General features: G+C 33.2%; 1 protein-coding gene and 1 long non-coding RNA gene across 4 annotated transcripts in view; one reads left to right on the forward strand and one right to left on the reverse strand.

Moving 5' to 3' along the window:
* The window catches only part of LOC136026682 (regulator of nonsense transcripts 2-like), a 173421-nt gene that overhangs the window by 124642 nt on the left and 21153 nt on the right, over positions 1-27626 (forward strand). For all 3 annotated transcript variants that reach the window (XM_065703426.1, XM_065703427.1, XM_065703425.1), the window contains 3 exons: positions 13444-13684; positions 19820-19965; positions 22324-22519. In XM_065703426.1, the coding sequence (XP_065559498.1) occupies positions 13444-13684; positions 19820-19965; positions 22324-22519 (583 nt within the window). The remainder of the gene's footprint in view (positions 1-13443; positions 13685-19819; positions 19966-22323; positions 22520-27626) is intronic.
* Positions 10963-17059, reverse strand: LOC136026683 (uncharacterized). The gene is made up of 2 exons (XR_010617393.1): positions 17021-17059; positions 10963-11018 (listed from the first exon to the last, which is right to left on the reverse strand). It is a non-coding gene; the product is annotated as an uncharacterized LOC136026683 (long non-coding RNA).

Consider the following 27626-nt stretch of genomic DNA (forward strand, 5'->3'; position numbering starts at 1 on the left):
AAATGCCATTTCATTATTCATTGCTGTTTGTTCTCGAATGTCAGCATAAATTTTTTCTCCAGAAACCATGTTCTCATCTAAAACGTTTGAATTCCAGTTAGTAGGATGAAACAACGCAGCTCTTATTATATTTGCAAGTGCCATTGTAAAACACTGAACACCTGCATATCCGAAAGTGAAAGTGTCACTGTTAGCTTGGTTCGATGAAGCGTATATAATTCTAGATGTACTTGTAATTGGAATATATGCACTCTGTATTTGAAGAGGATTAGCATCTTCATTTTGCTCAACAGACAGATGCTCCATTTCGTATTTCGGCCTAGTTGTTGCCTGACCCAGGTTGTTTCGTATTTTGGTGTTCAAGACTTGTAGTTCATAGAAAGCTGCCAAATCATCGTTGCCTGCTGCTTTTCTTCCACTCTGAACTGTGTCTCTTCCAAACACATTGTATGACAAAGAATCAAAATCTAGCATTGGATTATTTAACTTATGCTGTGTTTCTTCGTCGGAATGTATGCAATCTGTATTAAGGCGAAAGGCATCACCTGAATCAAGCCCGGTAAAGTTCATGTCATTGAACTCCCCAGGTATGTCGTTGAAATTCTCATATATAGGATTGAGATGTGTCTCTGTCATCCAACTAAGTGATACATTTTGATGCTCCATTTCATCTATCGGTGTAGTCACTGCTTGACCCAAGATGCTTGGTATTTCGGTGTTCAAGACTTGTGATTCATAGAAAGCTACCAACTCATCGCTGCCCATTGCTTTCCTTCCACATTGAACTGTGTCTCTTCCAATAATATTGTATGACGTAGAATACAAATCTAGAATTGGACTATTTGTTTTATATTGCATTTCGCTCATAGTAAAGTTCATAGCTTTTAATGAACCAACCGCAACTAAAAATTAAACTGCATTAAAATGCTGCTAGCATTTACATTAAATACCCTTTTAGTATGACGTCATGCCTGGTGATGTTGATTGGTAGTAAACATAATGATGAAATAGTTATAGCATAATACACCATGACGCCATTTCACTCATGAAAGCAATGATATCATGATGTCCTAACGATAACGTAATGATATCATAATGTCGTTTCACTAGTGTCATCGTAATGTGCATTCACTTCAACAAACTTATGGTTAATCCATCTGCGAAAAAGGCTATCAACACAGACTTGTTGCCGAAATTTTGACTCATCTCCATGACTGAGACCTAGTCGAGTCAAAATACAGTTTTGACTCGACATATCAGCAACAGATATGCTTTTGGTACCAAAATATTCTGAAAAATTCGCTTACTAACATATCCAAAATCGACCTTGTAGAGATGCCCCTTGTTTCAGAAAAAAGGGCTTGAAAATTTCTAATTAAAATTTGTGTAATAGTCTCTGAATTAGAAGACTATTTTCTATTAAATCAGTTCAAGGAGACGAAAACGACATAATAAATGGAAAACTTCTTCACTTTGTATCCCATTTCTACCCTCAGCGAGGTCAGAGGGAAATAAAAAATCACAATCTTAATTTGTGCAATATTATGTAGATTAAAAGGCTGTTTTCTATTAATTGAAGCCGGGTAGGGGGACGGAAAATGACATCAAAATTAAAAAAATCCATCACTTAGTATCCCAATTTCACCCTAAACGTGTTCAGAGGGGGGTTAGAAGTCAGAGTTTCAATTTTTGCAGTTTTGGCACACAAATGAACACCAAAATATTTAGAAAAATTCACTTAATAACATACGGGATCGCTCAGAATTGCCCGTTCAGAATTATCTCTTTCAGGGAAAAGATCGGAAAATCTAATCTGTATATATAAAAATAAGTTTTTATATATATAAAGGAATGTTCGATTATATATATTATAAGGAATGTTCGATTAGCAATCACCATCAACAAAGCACCGGGACACAAATAACGACCGGGACACCGAGACATAGGGAATATAAATGACGACCGAGACACTCAAAGAGAAAGCGACCGGGACACAAGGAATGTTCGATTAGCAATCACCATCAACAAAGCACCGGGACACAAATAACGACCGGGACACCGAGACATAGGGAATATAAATGACGACCGAGACACTCAAAGAGAAAGCGACCGGGACACAAGGAATGTTCGATTAGCAATCACCAACAAAGCACCGGGACACAAATGACGACCGGGACACAGGGAATATAAATGACGACCGAGACACTCAAAGAGAAAGCGACCGGGACACAAGGAATGTTCGATTAGCAATCACCAACAAAGTACCGGGACACAAATGACGACCGGGACACAGGGAATATAAATGACGATCAGGACACTCAAAGAGAAATTAAAGACCGGGACACCGGAACACAAATGACGACCGGGACACAGGGAAACAACAACAAAGGGGACGCCGGGGGGCACAGGGGGATATATAAATGACGACGGGGACACAGGGAATGTTCGATTAGCAACCATCATCAACAAAGCTCAAGGGTAATCATTAGAATAATGAGGTATAGATCTCAATACAGATTGTTTTTCCCATGGACAATTATATGTTGCATGTTCAAGAGTCGGTAAACCTGACAATCTATTTATATGCACAGACAATGGGACAGCCAAGAATGTTGTATATTCGCAAGTTTTACGTAGTTAAAAATATATATATATATATATATATATATATATATATCTATCTATATTCACCGGTGAGACACAGGGACACAACTACAATGGCGCGTAACGACTTACGCGCGCGGGGGGGGGCTTGGGGGCGCGAAGCGCCACCCCAACACCTAGTAATTCTATATTATTAGAATTATTAATAATTCTGTATTAATAATTATTAAGTAATATTTTTTTCTATATTAATATTGACACTACATTGATTGGCACCAGCTGATTTACTGTAATTAAAATTATGTTTAATACAACCTGGGAGCTAAGTTGTACAAACCTGCCCGAAAGTTTTTTAGTTTGACCAAGTGCCTTGCCCTCATGCAGACCAAGTCTTCTGTTGTCAGTCAGCCCGGTACTAGTTTTGACGGAAAATTTTGGAGAAAAAATACTACTGATAATAACACCATTTTTAGTCATTGAAGAACATAACAAGTTAATATCACTACCCCCTAGACTTTCAGAAGCTATTGTGTCATTCGTGTTTTACTTAAAACAAAATGTATTTTAAAACATTTTCTTTTATAGTTATAACATTGACAATTCAAAAATCACTCAGATTTCCTTACTGAGTATCATTACATAATAAAAATTAATTGTTTTATTGATTCTATCCAGTTATCTTGGCTATTATGGTTATTTCTTTGGCCATGTTTTGACAAATATAAATCACTATTTTAGAATAATGCGTAGTTTTTAATAAAATTTAAACACCGCACAAGCCGTTCTCGGGATTTGAAAGGACAAGGATAGTACCACTCTTATTTGTAAACCCTAAATAGTATTCTGATTTGATTTTTCGTTGTGGTGCTCTTGATGCTGTAAAAAAAAAAACACTGTTCAGATTACATATTGTTTTCAGGAAAGCGCAAATGGCGCTATATTCTTTGTCATATTCTAGGGGGCAGTTGCCGTACTCATATTTGTGGTAGTTTGTGATTGTCATAAGTTATGCTTGATAATTCATTTTAATTTGTGTTCGTTTTAGTATTTGTTTATTTACCTATAATAGTATCTGTTAATTTTTTGTTTGACTTTATTGTTTCTTTTTAACTGATTCTCTGCAGAACATGAACTAATCTGAAATTTAAAGGGAGTTACACATCATATGGATTTTCAAGCCTTGCAACTAGTCTGGCTTTCTCATGAAGAGAGACTATCTATCTATCTTGTGTGTCGACTGACATCATGTTTGTCGACTGACGTCATTATAAGGATTGAGCTGTATGCGTCATGAAGTTGTTTGTCGACTGACGTCATGTTTGTCAACTGATGAAATTACATACCGGGACACCGGGACACAAATGACGACCAAGACACAGGGAATATAAATGACGACCGGGAACCTCAAAGAGAAATTACAGACTGGGACACCCGGACACAAATCACGACCGGGACACAGGGAATACAAATGACGACCGGGACACAGGGACACAACTACAACGGGGACGCCGGGGGCACAGGCAGGACATATAAATGACGACCGGGACACAGGGATTGTTTGAATAGAAATTACAGACCGGGACACAGGGAATATAAATGACGACCGGGGCACTCAAAGAGAAATTACAAACTGAGACACCGGGACACAAATGAGGACCAGGACACAGGGAATATAAATGACGACCGGGACACAGGGACACATCATTAGAATAATGAGGTATAGATCTGAATACGGATTGTTTTTCCCATGGACAATTATATGTTGCATGTTCAAGAGTCAGTAAACCTGACAATATATTTATATGCACAGACAATGGGACAGCGAAAAATTTTGTATATTCGCATGTTTTACGTAGTAAAAACATATATATATATATATATATATATATATATATATATATATATATATATATATATATATATATATATATATATATATATATCTCTATTCACAGGTGGGACACAGGGACACAACTACAATGGCGCGTTTCGACTTACGCACGCGGGGGGGGGCTTGGGGGCGCGAAGCGCCACCCCAACAGCTAGTATTTCTAGTATTTCATAAATTTAACTGGAAATCAGACAACCATAGGGTAGGACATTATGAAATGTATAATTCTGTTTAGGTGAAGAAGAAAACCGATGGATAGATTCTAAGAATGTGTGCTTCAACTCAGATGTGATGTTCAGATACCTGAAAATTTTAACTTTTGTTGCATGAACACAGTAATTTGATAGGTTGATTCTCATTAAGAAGTAAGTATTCAAGGAATCGGACCTAACTACTTTCAGATCTAAAGAGAGTACGAAATCAAATCTGCATCACGTAAATGCCTGAACCAGTTGTAAATGCTAAAAAAAGAAAACTAAAACTGGGAAATATTAGTCTGGTATGGTCAGGGTCTAGGACTTTTTGAGAGAGGTGATAAAAACTTTTAAAAAACGTATAAAAAGCTTTATTTATATTTTCGTAAGGTTTTTACAGGTCAGACGCAAATTTTGGTGGGGGGAGGTTAAACTCCTAGCCCCCTGGATACGGCTTTGGCTTGATCCACCGTTGTATTTATTGTTTGTTGAAAGCCTGTCTACATACAAAAGAAAATGACGTAGCACTTCAAATAAAAGCAATAAATCACTATAGTATAGAACTATATGACAATGTAACTACTGTTGAAGAAGTTGGTTCCAAGCATGTTTTGAAATCTTTCCGTTGAGTTTCTCCAGAAGTTTGGCAACGGCAGTAGTAGGATATTCTATATGAAGACTATTGATGAGCTTCGAAATGCCTTTCCAAATTTGAAATCTCAGTACGTCTTTTTCGAAACGGAAGAAAGGGTAGCGGATTTGCAGATTTATTGCTTAAGTCAACATAGTATTTAGAGTGGTCACATGATTTATTCTGAATGAAGTCATTTCGCAGTCGGGTAAAATCTTTTGTGAGCATCATTTTAAACCCAGAAAGAGTGAAAGAGGTTTAACACTATTCGTTTATGTTCTGAGGTAATACGTTGATTTTTTCGCAAAGTGGCAGAAGAAAAAACATATTAGAATAGTGGTTTTTACTTTATTTATTTTAGCACATAGAGATTATATTCCGAAACATATATTTTTCGAAAGAAGTAAAAGGTGACTCAAAAATTGAAATTACGCTTAACTTTTGGGGGCTTTTGTGACTTCCTAACAATCCTCAAAATTTTTTCGATTAAAGCTAACTTATTTTGAATCTACCAAGTATAACATAATGGTGAAACATTATGACTGTTTTATTGTTCCTTTGCTTCCCAAAAGCAGAACCTATAATGTGGCTGTTTCTTGAAACCATCCGACATATGAAGTCAATAGTCAATCAATCAATCATTTTATTTATACTAAAACATTATTACAGACGTAAAAATGTTACTCTGACCAAGAAGCTTTGCTTGTTATGGGCCATACAACACAATAATAGAGCACTAAAAGAACCATTAATGATACCATAAATCAAACAACACATATGAAATGAAGATGAGGAAGGATAAACACTAGCATATAGTAAGAAAAATACGACCTGGCAGTAGTTATAATAATGGAAATAAGTAGAAACCAAGAAAGTAGAGAAACACGAAAGACAAAGTTCACATTAGATCATCAGAAAAAAAGACAAATAAACAAAGAAAGGACTCTAAAAGTTAAGAATATTCCTGAATTTTTTTTTTAAAGAATAAGAGAGAGATATATCAGTTAGGAAAGAATTCCAAAAAGGAGAAACAATAGAAAAAGAGAAAACAGGAAAATAAAAACAAAGGTGAGAGAGAGAAATTACTAAATAGGAAAGACCCGACGAAATAATGCCTTTGTATTATTTGCAAACTTGAGAATGTACCTTTATATTGCATAAAAGAGGGCATTTGTATGAATAATTGGATGTTTAGGACCATTTCCGAAGTAATTTGTGAATTTAAACGAAGGAGAACTTTTGACACAGCCGCGTTATGGTCCAAACGCATTTTTAGGCTTTCTTAGTGCTCTGATTAAAGTGACTATCTTGAAATTTTGGTCCAATGTTACATGGGTCAAAGGCGCCTGAAAGTCCACACGGGAAGTTAAAATCTAGTATGTTGCCCTACCATCAGTGTTGGTTTGAAAAATATGATGACCCCGTGGCGAAAAGATACGGGACTAATTTTGCCGACTCATTGTATGTGGCGAGTTTTGCTTTTTTACCTTTTAGAAGCTACTTTGACCAATTAAGATGATTTTTTTTTGCATTTTTTTATGGATTTAGTTAAACTGGAACACGAAATGTTTTTTGGGTATTGGAAGGCAAGTACTTATTTTTATCTCATTTTCTGGTCAATTTACAGATATGCGAGAAGAGAGGGGGACAAATTACGTTTTTTTTTATTTAGCGTTGGATAACTTGTTTTGTCATCTTTTATCGACGAAAATACCACAAAAGATATATTTCAATGAAAACACAAAATAAACAGACACTTTTGAGATCTAGGGGGCAATTGCCTCTTTCGCCCCTATCCCAAACGGTGTTCCTATTCTTGTTGTCATTCATGACTGTTATGGTGATATCCTTGTTACACGCTGGTTAATTACTGATGCTAGATAATAATTTTGTTAATGAGGATTGGCTTTACTTTACACTCACTTATGTCGAATTGGAGGATTTAAGTAAAAAATATGTTCCATTAATGTGAGCTCAAACGATTGATTCTTTTCTGCAATGGGATTTAATGGTAATGGAACTATGAAAATATAGCAAAACATTCTAAATTGAAAATTTCACATGTAGATAAACTTTGTAGTGAGGGAGGAAAGTGCTGGTCATGTTTTGTGTGAGTTTTTTTTATGCTTTATAATGTTCATTGTTGTGATAAGAGTATTAATTATTCAACTATTTTACTTGTTACCATGGTCCAGCGGCTGTTCTGCAATTAATATCCGTGTTTCTATCTATTAAAATACGTATTGCAGTACGCAAGTAGGTGGCATGCTTCTAACAAGAACGGTGATAACACCCAAATGACTGGTTTTGCCTCTTTCAAACACCTTACGATTAGTTTACATGTTATTTCCACGTGCAGCTACGAGGCAATTAAGTTTGTCGACACCGAAACTGTAGCAAGTAGAATAGTGCGTATTGGCTTTTGAAAGGCTCAAGAACTATTGAATTTATCAACTAATATTTAAAATCTTTTCATTTTTTCGTATTATCGGATCTGTTTATTGAAATTTGGGTGTTGCATGAACCGTGCTACTTGTTTCTATGTAAACTATGAATCTACGATTTCAAAAAAATTCTTCTTTTTTTTTCATCGGGAAAGGACCTTCTTCAGTTTCATACTGAATTCTAAATCAGATTAAGTTGGCAAAACATTGTTAGGGTTCAGATTTTTAGGTGTATTTCTGTTTTCTTTAGTCTTATTATGACTCATAAGGTTATTTCGTTATATTTTATCCTCTGTTTCATACTAATCATTTTTATTCGCAAGAATTTTAATTTTTTTTTCTCTAACCATTTCATCAAAAATGTTATTAATATTCTAGCTACTCTAGTCTAGTGGTTGTATTTTCGCAACAGGGTGGTTACAAGTAATTATTTATATCAATAATAGTCATACAATTTTAGTAATCATAAGTTAGTTATAGTTTGTATAGGAAAACTACCTGTTGGGGTGGCGCTTCGCGCCACCCCAACACCTAGTTGGTGGGGGCGCTTCGCGCCCCCCAAGCCCCCCCGCGCGCGTAAGTCGTTACGCGCCATTGTAGTTGTGTCCCTGTGTCCCACCTGTGAATATATATATATATATATATATATATATATATATATATATATATATATATATATATATATATATATATATATATATATATATACTAGCTGTTGGGGTGGCGCTTCGCGCCACCCCAACACCTAGTTGGTGGGGGCGCTTCGCGCCCCCCCCAAGCCCCCCCGCGCGCGTAAGTCGTTACGCGCCATATTAGTTACGCGCCATTGTAGTTGTGTCCCTATGTCCCACCTGTGAATATAGATATATATATATATATATATATATATATATATATATATATATATATACTAGCTGTTGGGGTGGCGCTTCGCGCCACCCCAACACCTAGTTGGTGGGGGCGCTTCGCGCCCCCCCGCGCGCGTAAGTCGTTACGCGCCATAATAGTTCTTTTTTAGCTTATTTAGATTTTTAGATTTTTTAGTTTTTTATTAGTTTTTAGTTTTTTTTTCTTTTTAGTTTTTTTGTCCCGGTCGTCATTTATATCCCCCTGTTTCCCCCGGGTCGTCATTTATACTCCCTGTGTCCCGGTGCTTTGTTGATTGCTAATCGAACATTCCTTTTGTCCTGGTCGCTTTCTCTTTGAGTGTCGTCATTTATTTTTTTCTTTTTTAGTTCTTTTAGTTTTTACCTTTTTTAGTTTTTTTTAGTTTTTAGTTTTTTTAGTTTTTTACCTTTTTTTAGTTTTTTTAGTTTTTTTTTAGTTTTTTAGCTTTTTTATTTTTTTTATTAGTTTTTAGTTTTTTTGTAGTTTTTGCCTTTTTTTTAGTTTTTTTAGTTTTTTAGCTTTTTTATTAGTTTTTAGTTTTTTTTGTAGTTTTTGCCTTTTTTTAGTTTTTTTTAGTTTTTTAGCTTTTTTATTTTTTTTATTAGTTTTTAGTTTTTTTTGTAGTTTTTGCCTTTTTTTTCTCTTTGAGTGTCGTCATTTATTAGTTTTTTCCTTTTTTTTTTAGTTTTTTATTGGTTTTTACCTTTATTTTAGCTTATTTTTCAGTTTTTTCCTTTTTTTTAGTTTTTTTTATTTTTTATTTTTTTTAGTTTTTTACCTTTTTTTAGTTTTTTTAGTTTTTTAGCTTTTTTACTTTTTTTATTAGTTTTTAGTTTTTTTTGTAGTTTTTGCCTTTTTTTAGTTTTTTCAGTTTTTTTTTTAGTTTTTTATTGGTTTTTACCTTTATAGTTTTTTTAGTTTTTTAGCTTTTTTATTTTTTTTATTAGTTTTTAGTTTTTTTTGTAGTTTTTGCCTTTTTTTAGTTTTTTCAGTTTTGACGTCACCTGATCCAGTTTTTTCAGGTGACGTCACCTGACACATCCATCCATCCATCCATCCACAGACAACTTATTTTTATATATATAGATATATATATATATATATATATATATATATATATATATATATATATATATATATATATATATATATATATATATATATATATATATGTGTGTGTTTTTAACTACGTAAAACTTGCGAATATACAACATTCTTTGCTGTCCCATTGTCTGTGCATATAAATAGATTGTCAGGTTTACCGACTCTTGAACATGCAACATATAATGGTCCATGGGAAAACAATCCGTATTCAGATCTATACCTCATGATTCTAATGATTGCCCTTGAGCTTTGTTGATGGTGATTGCTAATCGACCATTCCCTGAGTCGCCATCGTCATTTATATATCCATCGTATTTTATATATTTTTTTCTTTTTAGTTTTTTTGTAGTTTTTACCTTTTTTTTTAGTTTTTTTAGTTTTTTTTACTTATGTCCTGGTCGTCATTTATACTCCCTGTGTCCCGGTGCTTTGTTGATTGCTAATCGAACATTCCTTTTGTCCCGGTCGCTTTCTCTTTGAGTGTCGTCATTTATTTAGATTGTCAGGTTTACCGACTCTTGAACATGCAACATATAATTGTCCATGGGAAAAACAATCCATATTCAGATCTATACCTCATGATTCTAATGATTGCCCTTGAGCTTTGTTGATGGTGATTGCTAATTGAACATCCCCTGTGTCCCGGTCGTCATTTATATTCCCAGTATCCCGGTCGTCATTTGTGTCCCAGTGTTCCAGTCTGTAATTTCTCTTTGAGCGTCCCGTTCGTCTTTGTTTGATGGTGAGCTTTGTTGCCCCTTGAGCTTTGTTGATGGTGATTGCTAATCGAACATTGCCTGTGTCCCCATCGTCATTTATGTCCCCCCTGTGCCCCCGGCGTCACCGTTGTAGTTGTGTCCCTGCGTCCCGGTCGTCATTTATATTCCCTGTGTCCCGGTCGTCATCCCGGTATACATTCGTTTTTGAATTGGTATATGATGAAATGAATTTTTAATTTTTTCCCTTTTTTTCCTTTTAGTTTTTTTTTATTGGTTTTGACCTTTTTTTAGGTTTTTTAGTTTTTTTATTTTTTCTTTTTAGTTTTTTTTGAAGTTTTTATCTTTTTAGTTTTTTTTATTTTTATTTATATTTTTTTAGTTTTCTTTTTCTCCTTTATTTTTCAGTTTTTTTCCTTTTTTTAGTTTTTTTTCTTTTTTAGTTCTTTTAGTTTTTACCTTTTTTAGTTTTTTTTAGTTTTTTAGATGAAAATTTTTTTTTAGTTTTTTTCCTTTTTTTCTTTTTAGTTTTTTATTGGTTTTTACCTTTTTTTAGCTTTTTCAGTTTTTTTTCGTTTTTTCTTTATACTTTTTTAGTTTTTATCTTTTTTATTTTTTTTATTTTTATTAATTTTATTAGTTTTCTTTTTCTCTTCTATTTTTCAGTTTTTTCCTTTTTTTTAGTTTTTTTTAGTTTTTTTAGTTTTTTTAGTTTTTTAGCTTTTTTATTTTTTTTATTAGTTTTTAGTTTTTTTTGTAGTTTTTGCCTTTTTTTAGTTTTTTCAGTTTTTTTTTTAGTTTTTAGTTTTTTACCTTTTTTAGCCTAACCAGGATTTGAACCTGGGACCTTCATTCTCCGTTCTGACACCCTCTCTCATCGAGTGACTACTCCAGAATGTTCATTTTGGTGTTTTAAATGGTATATTATTAACCAAATTAATGTGTTTTACAATATACTAAGCATCGTCAAAGCAAAAATGATGGCAACTAATTTCATGACGTCAGCCGAAACATGACGTCACCTGATCCACAGATCCACAGATCCACACACAGACAACTTATTTTTATATATATCTACTAGCTGTTGGGGTGGCGCTTCGCGCCACCCCAACACCTAGTTGGTGGGGGCGCTTCGCGCCCCCCCCAAGCCCCCCCGCGCGCGTAAGTCGTTACGCGCCATAATAGTTACGCGCCATTGTAGTTGTGTCCCTATGTCCCACCTGTGAATATAGATATATATATATATATGGTTTTAACTACGTAAAACTTGCGAATATACAACATTCTTTGCTGTCCCATTGTCTTTGCATATAAATAGATTGTCAGGTTATCCCCCTGTTTCCCCCGGTGTCCCCGTTGTAGTTGTGTCCCTGTGTCCCGGTCGTCATTTATATTCCCTGTGTCCCGCGTCCCGGTCATCATTTGTATCCCGGTGTCCCGGTCTGTATATACATTCGTTTTTTAGTTTTGTTTTTCTCCTTTATTTTTTTCCTTTTTTTTTCTTTTTTAGCTTATTTAGATTTTTAGATTTTTTAGTTTTTTTTATTAGTTTTTAGTTTTTATTTCTTTTTAGTTTTTTTGTCCCGGTCGTCATTTATATCCCCCTGTTTCCCCCGGTGTCCCCGTTGTAGTTGTGTCCCTGTGTCCCGGTCGTTATTTATATTCCCTGTGTCCCGGTCGTCATTTGTATCCCGGTGTACCGGTCTGTATATACATTCGTTTTTTAGTTTTGTTTTTCTCCTTTATTTTTTTCCTTTTTTTTTCTTTTTTAGTTTATTTAGATTTTTAGATTTTTTAGTTTTTTTATTAGTTTTTAGTTTTTTTTTCTTTTTAGTTTTTTTGTAGTTTTTACCTTCTTTTTAGTTTTGTTAATTTTTTTTTTTACTTGTGTCCTGGTCGTCATTTATACTCCCTGTGTCCCGGTGCTTTGTTGATTGCTAATCGAACATTCCTTTTGTCCTGGTCGCTTTCTCTTTGAGTGTCGTCATTTATTTTTTTCTTTTTTAGTTCTTTTAGTTTTTACCTTTTTTAGTTTTTTTTTAGTTTTTAGTTTTTTTAGTTTTTTACCTTTTTTTAGTTTTTTTAGTTTTTTAGCTTTTTTATTTTTTTTATTAGTTTTTAGTTTTTTTGTAGTTTTTGCCTTTTTTTTTAGTTTTTTGTCCTGGTCGCTTTCTCTTTGAGTGTCGTCATTTATTAGTTTTTTCCTTTTTTTTTTAGTTTTTTATTGGTTTTTACCTTTATTTTAGCTTATTTTTCAGTTTTTTCCTTTTTTTTAGTTTTTTTTTATTTTTTATTTTTTTTAGTTTTTTACCTTTTTTTAGTTTTTTTAGTTTTTTTAGTTTTTTAGCTTTTTTACTTTTTTTATTAGTTTTTAGTTTTTTTTTGTAGTTTTTGCCTTTTTTTAGTTTTTTCAGTTTTTTTTTTAGTTTTTTATTGGTTTTTACCTTTATAGTTTTTTTAGTTTTTTAGCTTTTTTATTTTTTTTATTAGTTTTTAGTTTTTTTTTGTAGTTTTTGCCTTTTTTTAGTTTTTTCAGTTTTGACGTCACCTAATCCAGTTTTTTCAGGTGACGTCACCTGATCCCTTTCTTCTTTTACAGTAGTCCAATCCTGTCATTGGTCTTGGACTTATGTCCAAGGTCTTTTGAGAGTGTTGGGTAATTACTTAGAAAAGAAGAAGAATCGGTCTTTATTGTCAGTCTCCATTTGCACGCGATGACATAGTTGTTATGTGTGCACCTGATTGGCGGTAGTTTTGTTGAAAATTACATAATCCGACGTGAAGCACACGATACTGCCACCACGGGGCCTTTTTTCACAGCAATCTCCATTTCTGAAAGAAATTCTTGTAGATAGAATCATTCTCATTAACTTCATTCTCCTATTGTTATCCTTTCCAGCTTAGAGTTCTCTCCCTTTTATTCTCAAATAGAAACTTATCCCTAGAGTATTCTGATCGTATCTTTCTCTAGCATTATTACTGGGTGAAGAAATCATTTCCAATCTGGGGTGATGATCTGTCATGGCCAGTGGATATTGAACACCTTTATCAGGGCACTTTATACGCCCTCCGGCCAAAGTTAAGACCTTTCAAAAACCTGGAAAAGGCAGAGAAAGAGGTCGACAAATTAGAAAAGGAATTTTTATGTACAATGGAGTCTGCTAGTCAAACGACGGCTGATGGACTTACCACCATTCGAGAAACGGCTGAAGGTAAGCATAGGCTATGCTGGGAGACCTTTCCATGAGGTTACTTCTCAATAATTATTTTTCATGAAATGTAGGAGATATTTTAAATTAAAGATCATTATTAAAAAAAGAATGGATATATAAATAAAATACAGCCCTACTTGAAACAAATTGTAAAATACTCCTTAGTTTTCTGAAATAAGTCTACGGGGTTAAAGAAGAAAAAACTGTACCCATCAGGTACACTACATGACCGGTAGAACTGACTATAATCGTATAAGATAATATAGACCTGGCAGTATATCGATTGAAATCAGGATATTTGGGGAATTCTGTTAAATTTTAAGATTCAGGGGAATTCCGGTAATCTTAAGGTTGGCAAAAGATTAAAAAAACTTGAAAATAGCTCTGATTTGGTAAATCAAATGCTACCGATGAGCTAGATTTTATCTAAATTTGTACTATTCTCATTCTAGGCTTGAGCCATTATATCTAGAATTGTGTCATAGAAATCTAGAAGAGACATAGGATTTTTTTTTCGGGGTTGGGAGACATAATTTTGTTTTCCATATGAGCCTAATGTTAAATGTACCCCAAAAAGTTTACTTATGGAGCTAGGACAGTTTCATTGTACTTTCTGCTTATATTATTTTATAGGCTCAAAAGAAATCATTTTCATATTTGTCCTTTAACAACTATTGGACATTTTAGGTGAATTTTCCTTCTCCTTTTCATGGTCTCTGTACTGGAAAAAGTATTCAGAATTCGATATATATATATATATATATATATATATATATATATATATATATATATATATATATATATACTAGCTGTTGGGGTGGCGCTTCGCGCCACCCCAACACCTAGTTGGTGGGGGCGCTTCGCGCCCCCCCCCAAGCCCCCCCGCGCGCGTAAGTCGTTACGCGCCATAATAGTTACGCGCCATTGTAGTTGTGTCCCTATGTCCCACCTGTGAATATAGATATATATATATATATATGGTTTTAACTACGTAAAACTTGCGAATATACAACATTCTTTGCTGTCCCATTGTCTTTGCATATAAATAGATTGTCAGGTTATCCCCCTGTTTCCCCCGGTGTCCCCGTTGTAGTTGTGTCCCTGTGTCCCGGTCGTCATTTATATTCCCTGTGTCCCGGGTCCCGGTCATCATTTGTATCCCGGTGTCCCGGTCTGTATATACATTCGTTTTTTAGTTTTGTTTTTCTCCTTTATTTTTTTCCTTTTTTTTTCTTTTTTAGCTTATTTAGATTTTTAGATTTTTTAGTTTTTTTTATTAGTTTTTAGTTTTTATTTCTTTTTAGTTTTTTTGTCCCGGTCGTCATTTATATCCCCCTGTTTCCCCCGGTGTCCCCGTTGTAGTTGTGTCCCTGTGTCCCGGTCGTTATTTATATTCCCTGTGTCCCGGTCGTCATTTGTATCCCGGTGTACCGGTCTGTATATACATTCGTTTTTTAGTTTTGTTTTTCTCCTTTATTTTTTTCCTTTTTTTTTCTTTTTTAGTTTATTTAGATTTTTAGATTTTTTAGTTTTTTTATTAGTTTTTAGTTTTTTTTTCTTTTTAGTTTTTTTGTAGTTTTTACCTTCTTTTTAGTTTTGTTAATTTTTTTTTTTACTTGTGTCCTGGTCGTCATTTATACTCCCTGTGTCCCGGTGCTTTGTTGATTGCTAATCGAACATTCCTTTTGTCCTGGTCGCTTTCTCTTTGAGTGTCGTCATTTATTTTTTTCTTTTTTAGTTCTTTTAGTTTTTACCTTTTTTAGTTTTTTTTTAGTTTTTAGTTTTTTTAGTTTTTTACCTTTTTTTAGTTTTTTTAGTTTTTTAGCTTTTTTATTTTTTTTATTAGTTTTTAGTTTTTTTGTAGTTTTTGCCTTTTTTTTTAGTTTTTTGTCCTGGTCGCTTTCTCTTTGAGTGTCGTCATTTATTAGTTTTTTCCTTTTTTTTTTTAGTTTTTTATTGGTTTTTACCTTTATTTTAGCTTATTTTTCAGTTTTTTCCTTTTTTTTAGTTTTTTTTTATTTTTTATTTTTTTTAGTTTTTTACCTTTTTTTAGTTTTTTTAGTTTTTTTAGTTTTTTAGCTTTTTTACTTTTTTTATTAGTTTTTAGTTTTTTTTTGTAGTTTTTGCCTTTTTTTAGTTTTTTCAGTTTTTTTTTTAGTTTTTTATTGGTTTTTACCTTTATAGTTTTTTTAGTTTTTTAGCTTTTTTATTTTTTTTATTAGTTTTTAGTTTTTTTTGTAGTTTTTGCCTTTTTTTAGTTTTTTCAGTTTTGACGTCACCTAATCCAGTTTTTTCAGGTGACGTCACCTGACACATCCATCCACACATCCATCCACACATCCACAGACAGACAACTTATTTTTATATATATAGATACTAGCTGTTGGGGTGGCGCTTCGCGCCACCCCAACACCTAGTTGGTGGGGGCGCTTCGCGCCCCCCCCAAGCCCCCCCGCGCGCGTAAGTCGTTACGCGCCATAATAGTTACGCGCCATTGTAGTTGTGTCCCTATGTCCCACCTGTGAATATAGATAGATATATATATATATATATATATATATATATATATATATATATATATATATATATATATGGTTTTAACTACGTAAAACTTGCGAATATACAACATTCTTTGCTGTCCCATTGTCTTTGCATATAAATAGATTGTCAGGTTTACCGACTCTTGAACATGCAACATATAATGGTCCATGGGAAAACAATCTGTATTCAGATCTATACCTCATGATTCTAATGATTGCCCTTGAGCTTTGTTGATGGTGATTGCTAATCGACCATTCCCTGTCCCGGTGTCCCGGTCGTCATTCATATCCCCTGTTTCCCCCGGTGTCCCCGTTGTAGTTGTGTCCCTGTGTCCCGGTCGTCATTTATATTCCCTGTGTCCCGGTCGTCATTTGTATCCTGGTGTCCCGGTCTGTATATACATTCGTTTTTTAGTTTTGTTTTTCTCCTTTATTTTTTTCCTTTTTTCTTCTTTTTTAGTTTATTTAGATTTTTAGATTTTTTAGTTTTTTTATTAGTTTTTAGTTTTTTTTTCTTTTTAGTTTTTTTGTAGTTTTTACCTTCTTTTTAGTTTTGTTAGTTTTTTTTTTTACTTATGTCCTGGTCGTCATTTATACTCCCTGTGTCCCGGTGCTTTGTTGATTGCTAATCGAACATTCCTTTTGTCCTGGTCGCTTTCTCTTTGAGTGTCGTCATTTATTTTTTTCTTTTTTAGTTCTTTTAGTTTTTACCTTTTTTAGTTTTTTTTAGTTTTTTAGATGAAAATTTTTTTTAGTTTTTTCCTTTTTTTCTTTTTAGTTTTTTATTGGTTTTTACCTTTATTTTAGCTTATTTTTCAGTTTTTTCCTTTTTTTTATTTTTTTTATTTTTTATTTTTTTTAGTTTTTTACCTTTTTTTAGTTTTTTTATTTTTTTTAGTTTTTTAGCTTTTTTACTTTTTTTATTAGTTTTTAGTTGTTTTTGTAGTTATTGCCTTTTTTTAGTTTTTTCAGTTTTTTTTTAGTTTTTTATTGGTTTTTACCTTTATTTTAGCTTATTTTTCAGTTTTTTCCTTTTTTTTAGTTTTTTGTTAGTTTTTAGTTTTTTTAGTTTTTTACCTTTTTTTATTTTTTTTAGTTTTTTTAGTTTTTTAGCTTTTTTATTTTTTTTATTAGTTTTTAGTTTTTTTTTGTAGTTTTTGCCTTTTTTTAGTCTTTTTAGTTTTTTAGCTTTTTTATTAGTTTTTAGTTTTTTTTGTAGTTTTGCCTTTTTTTAGTTTTTTTCTTTTTAGTTTTTTTGTAGTTTTTACCTTCTTTTTAGTTTTGTTAGTTTTTTTTTTTACTTATGTCCTGGTCGTCATTTATACTCCCTGTGTCCCGGTGCTTTGTTGATTGCTAATCGAACATTCCTTTTGTCCTGGTCGCTTTCTCTTTGAGTGTCGTCATTTATTTTTTTCTTTTTTAGTTATTTTAGTTTTTACCTTTTTTAGTTTTTTTTTAGTTTTTTAGATGAAAATTTTTTTTAGTTTTTTTTCTTTTTAGTTTTTTATTGGTTTTTACCTTTATTTTAGCTTATTTTTCAGTGTTTTCCTTTTTTTAGTTTTTTTTATTTTTTAGTTTTTTTAGTTTTTTACCTTTTTTTAGTTTTTTTAGTTTTTTTAGTTTTTTAGCTTTTTTACTTTTTTTATTAGTTTTTAGTTTTTTTTGTAGTTTTTGCCTTTTTTTAGTTTTTTCAGTTTTTTTTTTAGTTTTTTATTGGTTTTTACCTTTATTTTAGCTTATTTTTCAGTTTTTTCCTTTTTTTTAGTTTTTTTTTAGTTTTTAGTTTTTTTAGTTTTTTACCTTTTTTTAGTTTTTTTAGTTTTTTAGCTTTTTTATTTTTTTTATTAGTTTTTAGTTTTTTTTGTAGTTTTTGCCTTTTTTTAGTTTTTTTAGTTTTTAGCTTTTTTATTAGTTTTTAGTTTTTTTTTGTAGTTTTTGCCTTTTTTTAGTTTTTTTAGTTTTTTAGCTTTTTTATTTTTTTTATTAGTTTTTAGTTTTTTTTTGTAGTTTTTGCCTTTTTTTAGTTTTTTCAGTTTTGACGTCACCTGATCCAGTTTTTTCAGGTGACGTCACCTGATCCACAGATCCACACACAGACAACTTATTTTTATATATATAGATAGATATATATATATATATATATATATATATAAATTAAAGTCAAACATTTTGTAGCAGTTTGTTTAAGAAAGACTGTTCAAACATAATGGCTGTTGAATTTGAACCAGAAGTATTTTTAAAGAGCTTTAAGGATTTTGCGTACAGAGTGAGGGAGGTACTATTTTACTAGGCAGTGTTTTTCAAAATTCATTTTGAATTTCAGTTTCTAAGGGTACTTGGACGGCGAGCATTCAAATAGGGTATTTTAAACGTCAACTTAATTACCTCTGGCCATGGAGATTCCTAGACTACCCACTCAGGAATTGACAAAAAAAAAGTTTGTTTATTTTACCATATGCCAACTTACGATGTCACTGTCTAGGCTCCCTACAGTGTTTTCGTGCTGCGCTAGTGCAGGAGGAATAAAATCATTAAAACAAAGACTGTTTCAAGCTGTGATGAATTTGCTAAAAGAACTGGAATGTGATTAAAGATTTAAATGAATCTTTAAAATATCTCTACGATATTAAGTAGCCTGCTATTCTTACTAGTCAGCATACGATTTATGAATAAACACGAAACTCCCTCTGGCATTTACATCCGTTTAGTTTTTCTCGTCATTTTCCGTTTTTTTTTTTGGGGGGGGGGGGTGAAAATTATAGCCAAGACTGTTCACAGTGAAAATTACAATGGTACTCTTTTTATGCTTCCCAGTCCTTCAGTCAGAAATAAAATAAATTTTATAATTGAACCTGCTAGTGGGAGGAGCGTATGCCAGAAGGGAATTGTGCACCTATAGTAATGGGTTTTGACAATGGAGGTTGTAATGGTACCATTGTTGTACTTCCCAGCCTTAATTTTTATCGAATCTCTTAAAGCGTGTAGATATGAGCCGTAGCTTTTAAATAATCTATTAAATATCTCTGCAAGATGTTGTGATAGCATGTTAGCCAAGAATAAAGGGCATGTGTCATTGTGATTATTCCAAATAAGTAATTTTCTCTGTTGTTCAAGGTGGAGGATTGGGATTATCCCTTGCAAGTTTTTGACCATGGTTGCTTCCAATGGTGCACTTTTTATTTCGATCCACCACCATTCGAAGGGTTTCTTGCTCATGTTTAAAGTTCTGGTACATTTCTTTTCGCAGGAACTTTTATTGTTAATATTAACCGAAATAATAGTTACCATTTTTGAATCTGCTTCAAATAACTTTTCTCACTAAACAGTTTTAGAAACGCGTTTTAAACTCTTTGCTACAATATGCCGTGGTTCGGTCTTTGCTCTGTTGCTGTTATTGCTGCAACCATGGTCATAGAATAATTTCACCCTTCTCTGTTTTTTCATTTAAGATTACCACCCGTTCCTGTTACAAGTCAAAACTTAGTGGAAGATGAATTGTGGTTTTTGTGGTTTTGCAGTTTTACCAAAAGTCAATATTGCTGTTATAAATTAATATTAAAATTAGAGTGAATCTATGGATTCTTTTCTGTTTTAGAAGAAGAGCTTTATTTTGAAGAAAATGAAGAAATTTTTGAAGAAACGGTTGAAGGTGATGAAGATTTACGAGAAGAAAGAGAAATAACACTGTCACAAAGTCAAAGTAGTCAACCGCACTCCCTGCAAGAAGATGCATTGCAAGCGGTAATTCATTTTTTCCTTTTTGTCCACTATCCACTTTTTTTTATCATAAATCAATGCTTTTTGCTCTTATTTCATTTAGGGGGTTTCAGAATTATATACTATTACGATAATAATTGGACCGCTGAGGATTTCGCTTTTTACTTGGCTTTTAGGAAGAGATAAATACGGTATATCCATCAACGGCAGCTGTTGGAAAATTCTACGTAAGAAAACAATAAACACGAATAACTCAAAAAATAACTTCGGGGTAAAATATGAAGATAAAAATGAAAATGCTAATGTAGCTGATAAACCCAGCTGACGGTTAAGTTATAAATTTAAAGCTGCGATTTTATGAAGCTCTGGGTACAAGTAGATTGGGTTAGGTTACCTTTACGACGTATGGGTCGAAATCAACGACGTATGGGGTCGAATAGGCAAAAAGGGTGTTTGCCATATTAGTTGATAAGCTCAAAAAGGGAAGGTAAAAAAGGAGCTGAGGAAGAAAAGGTTGACGATAGTCTTACGAATAAAAAGATTAAGCAATCATTGTAAACATATTGAAAGCAGATATCTACTGAATTTAAATTGAAGGAGTAGTAAGATTAATCGGTGAGAACATTCACTTCCCCTCCTCCACAGAAGTTGCTTTGGCTCAAAATCTCATAAACTATAGCATAAGATTGGCTGATAAGCAATCACCTTTTCTGATAAATGAAGGATCGGGTTAACGACTGCTTGTATTGGCCCTACAGTGTGTCGCTACAGCTCAGTTTGAACTTTGGGTCCCGTATTATCGAGGTGTGATCATACTCGCTGTGCCACTATAGAACGATCCTGATGAATTTATGGAAGTCTTGAATTTAAAAACATCTGCCCTCTTGATCCACCTCCTCTGTAAAGGATTAATTGTGGGCTGGTACTTTTGGCGATATAGAAACTACTTCCAGAACCTGGAACTCATACTATCTAGGAGTAAAATACTTTTTGTACTTCCGTATGGATGCAAGCCAGGGAGTTGTTCAAGGAACGCACAGAAACGATTACTCAACTTAAGACAATACTTACTCGTGCTTGTACTTACGTACGTGGAGTTATTGAGAGCATATAATCCGTAAGAACGAAGAACGCCCTTCACACGATGTGAGCTGTTGGACTCTAATAAGTGTTCAGAGGAGGGGAAGACAATGAAACACGCTTGGTCGATTCTTTGAGAAAGATGGCTCAAGTCTTCAAGCTACGCTGAGTGAGTTATTGTCCCTAGCCCAATATCGGCTGAATTGGAGGTCAAGCATTTGTGCCTGATGGGCCTCTAGACGTCTCAAGATCTAATACTGAATAAGTGCACTTGTATATGTACAAAATAAAAGATCCTAAGAATCCTCCTCTCCCACTCCCACTCCTCTCCTCTCCTATCCCAGATTGTATATGGGCTTCTTTAACCGCTATCTGGGTGCAACCTGTGTATGGATATCTAATTTTGGAACCAATTTAAATAAAAACGAGAATTTCACTTTGGATAATTCAGAATATATGAACTCTGGGTTGACTCCTTAATTATTTCGTAAAAATTTTAAGTAGGTGGGGAGAATTGATCTCGGATTTCGAGTAGAAAATTCCATGTTCAATGCGAGGCCGTCATTACCTAATCCTTAAAAGTTCGCTTTCAGAGCTAATATATTTTGCTTTTGCTTCTTTTTTCTACGATATTGTCTGTCAGAAATATATTTTGGGAAAATTTAATTTTTAGGAAATAGTCAGGAATGAGTCACGTTAATACCCGGACAGCATTTATAATTTTCCATCTTTGGAATCGTGACTTTCGATGGACCCAGAAAATTATTGTGGACCTAGGCTATAGCACAAATTAGGCAATAAGGTCATAGCTTTAAGTTCCTATATTTACTTATTCCAATCTAGTAAGACTTTTAAGTATTCTGTTAAAATAGATCATTTTATCTTTGTTAGTATACTGTTTATGATTTCTGAATAAACTTCAAGTTCGGTTTGGAGTCTCGTTTAGCATATAGCGCCTGAGAAATGTAGAGTTGAAACCTGAACTCATTCATTTTTAATCTGAAAGTTGACACTGGTAGAATGATCTTTCAAATACGTTTAATATGGAGTCAAACACAACAATACCCTCCCATGACCCAATTTGGCCTTTATTTCTATTGCCAAAACTCTGAACGAAAGGTTGAATAGTTACTTTTTACAGATCGAAGAAAGTAATTAACTGGGATATGGTTTAATTTTCACTCTTGATTCCTCACTCAGTGCTCCACCTAAAGTATATTGATAATAGGAAGAACTTCAGAAATGAAAAAGCATATACTATTCTTACTTGTATTTATCTTGTTTGTTAATATTTTTGTAAAGGATCCACTTGGAATAACATTTGATGAAAACCGTGAGTTAGAAGCAAAACAATCTCCAGAAGATGAGGATTTCCTTGCAGCTTACGAGAAAATTTTAACTGAAACAAATTATGATGCTGGAAGACTCCACGTGAAATCGCATCAATCTGACATTGCCGTCCCGTATCATTTAAAAAGCTCTACAAAGAAAACTATTGGTGAGTTTTTAACCATCTTTTAACTGCTAGAAAATTATGCGAAAAAATAAGGCCTATATAGGTTTTGCCTTTGACCTAGAAAAGGTGTAGTCTTGGTAGGTGACAAAGATGAATACAGTTCTATGTTTCGTGGTAAACATGCAATTTCAGCTTTAACTTGATCTCACAAAACAAGACGGATGTCATGGGCTGATTGCTTTCAGATCTTCACTAACCAAGAATTCAGATGCTACCTATAAATTTTATAACAGAATAATTCAAGCTTGCTTTACAATGGGAAAATCCTCTTATTTTTAATGTTTCTAAAAAATATTTTATGTGTGTTTTCATTATAAACTTAAAATTTCAGGTAAATTTCACAGATTCAGTTCAGTCAATGGATAAATCTGAGCCTCTGCTATCGAATGATAGCAAAATTTTCATCATAGGCTGAAACATGGAAACTGTGGATTGAAAAAACAGCCTACAAAAAATAGCCAACCATAAATAGGAGTTTGACAACAATGGTTCGCTTTGATAATATTCAAGTTTATTTCCTATATTAAGACACAGCCTAACACAATCAGAGGATAACTTCCACCCCCAATAGGGTGGGAGAATGTCGCAAGGAAAGATTTAAGCAAAATGAGAATTTCCTGAGAGTGTGTGAAGACGGAGCTGCCCCGTTTGAATAGATTGGGATGGAGGAGAGGCTTGCGTAGCTTTGCTCTCCCTAGGTGGCTTGGTGCTGCGGTGACCTGTTTAAAATAGTGGTAGTAGTAATCTATATATTTGAGGATTATTTCGCAACAGAATAATTAACTAAGTTTCAATTTTCATAAATTTTTCCTCAGTTGCTCTTTGATTCTCATTGAAGTAACTCGCATAGCTGCTTTTCCATACGTGGATAAGTAGCGACTATTGTATTTATTATATTTGGTGGTGGTTTTTATTTGTTTTTAGATTAGTTTTCTTTTAATTTTCTATCTTGTGCTGAAGACGCCTTGTTTTATACAGGCGAAATATCCGCGTTGTTTTAGTCTTTTAATTCTACTGGCCGTCGTCTCGTTTGAAGTTTTCTTTTTGTAGAGGTTTATCTCTCTTGATTGTTTATTAACTATATATTAGAACCACAGAAAAGGAAGCTAGGGTAAGGAAAGTTATCTGCTGGCCCCAAAATCATTGGCTGGTCCAATTAGAAGCCTGAAGGATAAAAGAAGATCCTCCAGTGACGTCATAGTTCCTCATAAGACGTTAAATTAACGTTTCAGTGGCTGGGTCATTTTACAGGGACAGGTAGCCAGCCTGTCCCTCGTTCTTGTGGTACCGGGAATCAATTCTTTGGCTCCGTATTGCCTCTCTTGCTGTCACGAAAAAATGTAGAATATAAATTATCAAAATATCGGAACAACTAGTGACAAAACTGGTTAAAACATGTCAGGACTTTCTTGAAAGTCCCTAGCTGTCATGACGAAGTATAGAATAAGAATGATTAAAATATCTGACCTACTAGTCACAAAACCAGTCACCTAAAGACTTTCAAGAAAGTCTCTAGCCGTCATGACAAAATATAGAACAGGAAAGATCAAAATATTTCACCAACTAGTGAGAAAATCAGTCACTTAAAGACTCTAAAATGTCCCTAGCTGTCATGGCAAAATATAGATTAAAAATGGTCAAAATATTTCACCGTAATGGATAGGAAACAGTAGACAATAGGATGAAATAGTGAGTTGGTATCTGACGTTTTATAACATCATATCTAAAGTGTGTTTTCTAAGAATTCAAGAAAATTTTCTCGAATTGTTCGAATTTCAAACACATGAATTTTGAAGCTTTGGAGTTTGGTTGCATTAATTAATGGGAGATGAACAGAGATTTTATGTTCACATGGGAAAAACACACTATTAGGTCTGCAAGATTGAATAATAATACAAGAAAGAAGAATAATTAAAAGCACTTCCAAGGATTTGTTTTTGAATAAAAATCCACAGTGTTTGTGATTTTCAGCTCAAGTTTTGAATTATTCGTGTCATTCCTATCAGGTTTTTAGCAAGGAATAATATACAATTCCCAGGATAGAAAATATGTAATTTTTTGATAAAAATGAGTGTTCCTGTTACTTACCATTGTTAGAAACTGGATTAGAACTGCTTAAAATAGGGGCAAAAAGAAAATGCAAATCTTTACAACTTCATTTCAATTTAAATCTAAAACAACAAGCTATTAAATGTAAAAAAAAATGTAAAGGTGACATTAAAACTCAAAACAAACATGATTTCTGTCGAAGTCCCGTCCATTTTTAATATGATGTTCAGGGTTTTCCAGGGAGTTTACATCCAGAAATCAGTTAGCTGTTACAGCGTTCCCAAATGAATGAATTTTCGTGCCGATAGTTCTAATTTTGCTATTCTTTTTCCAGCCCTTTAGGTTTTTTACTTTTTGTTTTTGTTTGTCCTGTTTTTTGTTTATAGACCCCAAAATTCGAATTCGGCCTTTCGAGGATTGTGATGGCAATTTAAAAAAATAATATACCTTATCTTAAAAAAGTTCAAAATTCAAAAAGGTTTAGACAACGCTTTTTGGGACATCGCTTTTCTTTGGGGGGGGGGGGAGGGATAAAAAATAAAAAAAATGCATCACAAATCTATTTATGTGCATTTCGTTGCGTTTTAGGAGTCGGGCGAAAATTTTCGGAGGGTTCAAAGAAAGAAAAAGTGAATTGCACATAAATTTTATTTGGAATAATTTCAGGATCCTGTAGCTGATGGGCACATTTTGATGACTGTGCTTTTTTGCTTTTTCTGGTTGGTTTATTTCTTTCTTTTATTTGCATATATCTATATATTTTGGTCTTTGTGTTATTTGTATATTCTGTTCTGTTTTTTTATTTATTGCGCTATTTGTTATTTTGGGTCTTTTTATACGTTTATTTTTATAAACGTCATTCGTTCTTACATTTATAACTATTGTGATTTTAAATCCTAGATCATGTTTTGCCGCTATATGATCCAGATTTTGTCCTGACAACTGTTAGTTTTAAGACTAACAATGTTAGTCTTAGTCTTAAGTTAGTGTCAGTCTTACTATATGTTACTTATTTAACATATCGAACATTCGCATGAAACTCCAGAAGAAAAATATGGCTAGTCAAGAAAAACCATCAACAACACGTATGGATTATTTTCTGGCACTAAATAGGTAAAGAAGCTGATAAGGTAGACAGGAAATTATATCGTTTTATTTTCAAAGCTTTATTATCCGCTAAAACTCTGCGAGCAAATGATGTATTCGGTAATTTCTTTTCTATACGAATGCTACAAATGAATTTCGGTAAACTTTTCGCAAAAACCTATATATGGTATGGTGTGAGTTATTCTGCGAAGTTTTTAAGCCCTGAATTCTTCGGTTTTTTACTGATCTTAATCAAGTTGCATAAAGTTCTCCAAATGATAAACTGACACAAATTGTCGCTGGTCACCGTAAATTAAATTCATTTTTATGTAGAACTAATAAAAGTAATTGTTCAACTTGTGATTGTGGTGATGAAGGGACTTTATCTTTTTGAGTGTCAACTTTTTGGTATGTCATTTTAGCATACTGGAACCGAAAAAAGAGACTGGATATTGTTCAAATTATTCATTTGTGCTATTTAGTAGATTCTATTTTGTAGCTGTATTTTGAAATACTCTACGTGCTATATTTTGTAGATTAGATAGTGAAATACTCTGTATGGATTTAGTCACTGAACAACATCATTCATTCAGGGTCAACAAGAGACTGTAAATATTCATTCAACTTTAATAACGCAACACTCAACAGAAGATAGTCAATGTAGGCTCAATTTTTTTGTAGATTAGATAGTGAAATACTCTGTATGGGTATGATCACTGAATAAAATCATTCATTCAAGGTCTACAGGAGACTGTAAATATTCATTGAAATTTAATAACGTACGTTGGTAACGGATGAATACCAAATCACATAATAATGTATCCTATAAACATCTACAATTTACGAATTCGGCTGATGCTGATAAAGTTGTGGTTGAAACTGTTTCTCTGAAGGTGAGGATAATGCTTAGCAACACTCTACAGAAGATTCTCAATATAGGCTCAAGTTCTGGCGTTGACTTCGTGTTGTTCAGAAAGGACTTGTTTCAACTATAAAAAATAAAAATGTAATGGTCAACTGATAGGTTTAAAAAATGAATTACATTAGCGGCTAACCAAAATATTATCTATAAGAAGTTAGTTTACAATAAAATGATTATTGTCAAGACCCATGTATTTGGAAAATATTTTGTATTTCAAATATAGAAAAAAATTAAACACGAATTCCAAGAACACAGAAGAAAATGTAGGTAAATACGTATTTTGAAATTAATGAAAGCAGTTAAATACGCATTCGAAATGGACGTATTTGATTACTTAAATAACACTGGTTTCAACCCAAATTTTGCTTAGAAATGTATAGGAGACCGATCAGCAAACGACGCTCTCTGTATTAGATTATGATTTCACTTTTGTATTTTTTTTTTTTTTTTTTTGTATATTCCCTTCAAGATACCAAAGTTGTTTTCTTATGTTTTTTTATATATTCATATTTTAAGCCGAGATTCATTTTAAAACAGTCTCCTCGTCAGTAAAATCGGCCACAGAAATTGGCTGTTGTTCACGCTCTGAGAGGTACGCGGAAGCAGAGGGACTAGGGACCCGGGATCCCCCTAAAACCTAAATTTTTCGTCTGGACACTTCTTTTTTAAATTATAAAGTAAAAATTCGATTTCTTATTATTGGACCCCTCCAAAAAAAACGAAAAGTCTTGCTTGCGTGCACGTTACACGCTATGGCGATCCGCAATATGAAATTAGAATTGGGTTGAAGTAGGTTTGAACCCTTTCCCCTTCCCCCCAAATGTTTGTCCGACTCGTAAAAACTTAATAAATGAACATAAACCGATTTTGAAGTTTTCTGAGTTGTTTTGTAATCCTCCCCCTCCCCCTGGAAAAAAATTGTTTTTGTAAAACACTCCCCCAGAAAAATACTGAATACAGCCCTGGTTTTCACGCAATTTTTTTGTAATTTGTTTAAATTTATTTTTGCATTAAACTATTACCATTAACATC

This window comes from Artemia franciscana, chromosome 4 (assembly GCF_032884065.1).
Source record: "Artemia franciscana chromosome 4, ASM3288406v1, whole genome shotgun sequence".
NCBI classification, from domain to species: domain Eukaryota; kingdom Metazoa; phylum Arthropoda; class Branchiopoda; order Anostraca; family Artemiidae; genus Artemia; species Artemia franciscana.